Genomic DNA, 3,200 nt, shown 5'->3' with positions numbered 1-3,200 from the left:
GGGGCGGGGCTTGTGGGAGGGGCGCGGCCTTCTCTTGCGGGACGTGTCTTCTGATTGGCTGCCGTGGGTTCCTCCCCCTTGTCTCCCCCACGGGTCAGGTGGCCTGTCAATTATCGCGCCTGCCAGCTGTGATTGGTGAAGCCGTCATGCCCCGCCCCCTTACCGGACTTTAATTACTGAAAACCGGATTGGTTGGTGACATGTCAATCACGTGCCTTGTCCCTGCCTTCTAGAACGCCATTGGCTAACTCCGCATAAACATCTGGGTGGGACGTTGCCGGGCAACGAGCTCCGCCATGTCCCTCGCGATTGGTGGAGATCTGGTACTCTCTCTAGTCTCCGCGCTGCGATTGGTTCTTCCCTCTCTCCATCAAAGCGCCCTGCCCTCGCCCTCTCCGATTGGCCACCTCTCCGCGCGCCCCGCGCTCCGATTGGCTGCGGCGCCGGCCCCGCCCCCCCGCGGCGGGGCCCCGGAAGCGTCCGGCGCTCAGTCGGGCGGCGGCGGCCGCGGCGAGCGGAGCTCCGCGCCCACCATGGCCGCGGGGGCCGCCACGGCTGCGCTGCCGCCGCCGCTCCTGGGCCGCCCGCCCGGCGGAGGCGGCACCGAGCGCGCCCTGGAGGAAGCGGCGGCCTCCGGCACCCTCAGCCTGGCCGGGCGGAGGCTCCGCGCCTTTCCCGCGGCGGCCGCGCGGCGCTGGGACCTGAGCGACACCACGCAGGCCGGTGAGGAACCCCCGGCGCTTCCCTGCGCGGGGTCACTCGGGGGGGCTGTGGGTGCCCGTCCCGAGGCGCCTCCCGGAACCCGAGGCCCGCGGGAGGTGCCGGGGGCGGATGAGGAGGAGCCGGGAGGGGACGGGACGAGCCGGAGCGCCTGGTCCGGGCGGTCCGGCGGCCTCGGCTTCCCCCTCCCAGCCTGGGGGGAAACCGGCCCTGGGGGGACCCTTGATCAAGGGAAGGGATGGAGGTGACATCGGCACCGAAGAACCCGGGGATCCCTGTCCTTGTCCCTGGGGATCTCTGTCCACATCAGATCCGTGGGGATCCCCTGTCACCTGTCCCCCTCCCTGGGGATCCTTGTCCTCATCAGTCCCCATTCCTGGGGTTCCCTGTCACCTGTCCTTGGCCCTGGGGAGCTCTGTCCAGATCAGTCCCCTTCCCTAGGGTTCCCTGTCCCTCTCCCTGGGGATCTCTGGCCCTCTTGGTCCCCATCCCTGGGATCCCCCATGCCTGAGTCTCTCGGTTCCTTGTCCCCCCCCCCTCGGGGCTCCCCATCCCTGTTCTCCCCGTGTCCCCCCAGACCTGTCCCGGAACCGTTTCGGGGAGATCCCCGAGGCCGCCTGTCACCTCTTCTCCCTGGAGGGGCTCAGCCTGTACCACAACTGCCTGCGCAGCGTCCCCCCGGCCATCGCCAACCTCCAGGCCCTGTCCCACCTGGACCTCAGGTACGACCCATCCGCTGGGGAGTATTTGGGACCCGACAGCCCCCCGTGACCCCCCCGGTGTCTCCCCCCAGCCGGAACCAGCTGAGCTCGCTGCCCTCCTGCCTGTGCCTCCTGCCCCTGCGCGTCCTCAACGCCAGCAACAACCGCCTGGCGCAGCTGCCCCCGAACCTGGGGGCCCTGCGGACGCTGCGGCAGCTGGTGAGCGATGGAGGGAGGGGGGGAACCCCCTGGGGACCTCCCCGGGCCGGGCCTGACCCCCCTTTCCCCGCAGGACGTCGGGTGTAACCGGCTGCGGGCGCTGCCCCCCGGGCTGGGGCAGCTGCGGGCGCTGCGGGACCTCAACCTCCGGCGGAACCAGCTCACGGCGCTGCCCCCGGGTGGGTGGGGGGCTCGGGGGGGTCCCCCCTCCCTGAGGAGCCCTCCTTGATCCCGTGTTTATTATTTACCCCCCCCCAGAGCTCTCAGAGCTGCCCCTGGTCCGCCTGGATTTCTCCTGTAACCGGGTGGTCGCGATTCCTCGCTGCTTCCGGAGGCTCCGGCACCTCCAGACCCTCCTGGCCGACAACAACCCCCTGCAGTTCCCCCCCGCCCAGGTGAGGGGGGCGCCCAGGGGGATCCCCCGGAGCCCCCCAAGCCCCCACCTGACCCCTGCTCCCGCCCTAGGTTTGCCTGAAGGGCAAAGTTCACATCTTCAAGTACCTGCACTTGGAGGCCGAGGCCGCCGCCCACCCTCCCCCGGCGTGGTAAGGAGGGGCTCAAAGAGGGGGGACCCCGTTAACCACCCCCCCCGCTGGTTTTTGGGGTCTCCCAGCCCTGTTTGCCCCCCACAGCCCCCCGGACGAGCTGTGCCCCCTCCGGCAGCGGGGAGGGCTCGACTCCGGCTTCCACAGCGTCGACAGCGGCAGCAAACGCTGGTCAGGGAACGAGGTGGGACCTGGGGGGGCTCCGGGGGCGTTTGGGGCCTCGGGGGGGCCCAGGGGGAGTTTGGGGTGTTCCCCAGGCCAACCCCCCCATCCCCTGGCATCCCCTTCTCCACCGTTTCAGTCCACGGATGAGTTTTCGGAGCCGCCCCACCAGCTCAGGGAGAGTCGCAGCAGGGCAGGTGAGGGGGGTGGGGACCCTCGGGGACCCCCCGTCACCCCCCCGGGGCAGTGTCACCCCCCCCAGGGACCGCCTGTGACCCGCCTTGTCCCCACAGCTGGTGACAGCGACCCAGAGCTGGTCGAGGAGGAGCCCCCGCCCAAGGTGACGTCCCCCAACCCCCCTTTGCCCCCCCTCTGAAATTTTGGGGTTCAGTCCCAAACCTTGGGCCCCCCCTGAACCCCAGGGCCCTCCCTTGTGCCCCCCCAGGAGCAGCAGGGCCGGACCCCGAGAGGTGACACCCCCGAGAGTGGCAGGTGAGGGGGCCGGGGGGGTCGGGGGGTTCAGGGAAGGTTTGGGGGTTCAGGTGGGAGGTTGGGGGGTCTCTGCTGATCCCCCCTCCACCCTCAGGGTGGTCCCCGTGTCCCGGCGGCGCCCCCAGAACCTGGAGGTGTGGAGGGAGAGGGAGAGGAGCCGGGACAGGTACGGGGTGATCCGAGTTGGGAATTTGGGACTGGGGAGGTGGGGACGGGACCAGGGAGGGACAGGACTGGGGACATGGGGACAGGGAAGGGCAGGAGGGACTGGGGGACGGGGATTGTGGGTTTGGGGTGGGGAATTGGGGCCTGGGGGACGGGGATTGTGGGTTTGGGGTGGGGAATTGGGGCCTGGGGGACG

General features: G+C 70.4%; 1 protein-coding gene across 1 annotated transcript in view; it reads left to right on the top strand.

Annotated features, from left to right (window-relative positions):
• The first annotated feature begins 296 nt into the window (after nucleotides 1–296).
• The window catches only part of LOC108510241 (leucine-rich repeat and calponin homology domain-containing protein 4-like), a 5,238-nt gene continuing 2,334 nt past the window's right edge, over nucleotides 297–3,200 (top strand). Inside the window, exons 1-11 of the mRNA XM_017839910.1 lie at nucleotides 297–723; nucleotides 1,298–1,442; nucleotides 1,514–1,640; nucleotides 1,714–1,819; nucleotides 1,899–2,035; nucleotides 2,106–2,185; nucleotides 2,273–2,369; nucleotides 2,487–2,544; nucleotides 2,641–2,687; nucleotides 2,793–2,839; nucleotides 2,934–3,044. Of these exons, the coding sequence (XP_017695399.1) occupies nucleotides 297–723; nucleotides 1,298–1,442; nucleotides 1,514–1,640; nucleotides 1,714–1,819; nucleotides 1,899–2,035; nucleotides 2,106–2,185; nucleotides 2,273–2,369; nucleotides 2,487–2,544; nucleotides 2,641–2,687; nucleotides 2,793–2,839; nucleotides 2,934–3,044 (1,382 nt within the window). The remainder of the gene's footprint in view (nucleotides 724–1,297; nucleotides 1,443–1,513; nucleotides 1,641–1,713; nucleotides 1,820–1,898; nucleotides 2,036–2,105; nucleotides 2,186–2,272; nucleotides 2,370–2,486; nucleotides 2,545–2,640; nucleotides 2,688–2,792; nucleotides 2,840–2,933; nucleotides 3,045–3,200) is intronic.

The sequence above is a fragment of the Lepidothrix coronata genome, unplaced genomic scaffold (genome assembly GCF_001604755.1).
Source record: "Lepidothrix coronata isolate B3197 unplaced genomic scaffold, Lepidothrix_coronata-1.0 Scaffold567, whole genome shotgun sequence".
Taxonomy (NCBI): Eukaryota; Metazoa; Chordata; class Aves; order Passeriformes; family Pipridae; genus Lepidothrix; species Lepidothrix coronata.
The sequence above is the reverse complement of the archived record's forward strand: the minus strand, read 5'-3'. Positions and strand labels throughout refer to the sequence as shown.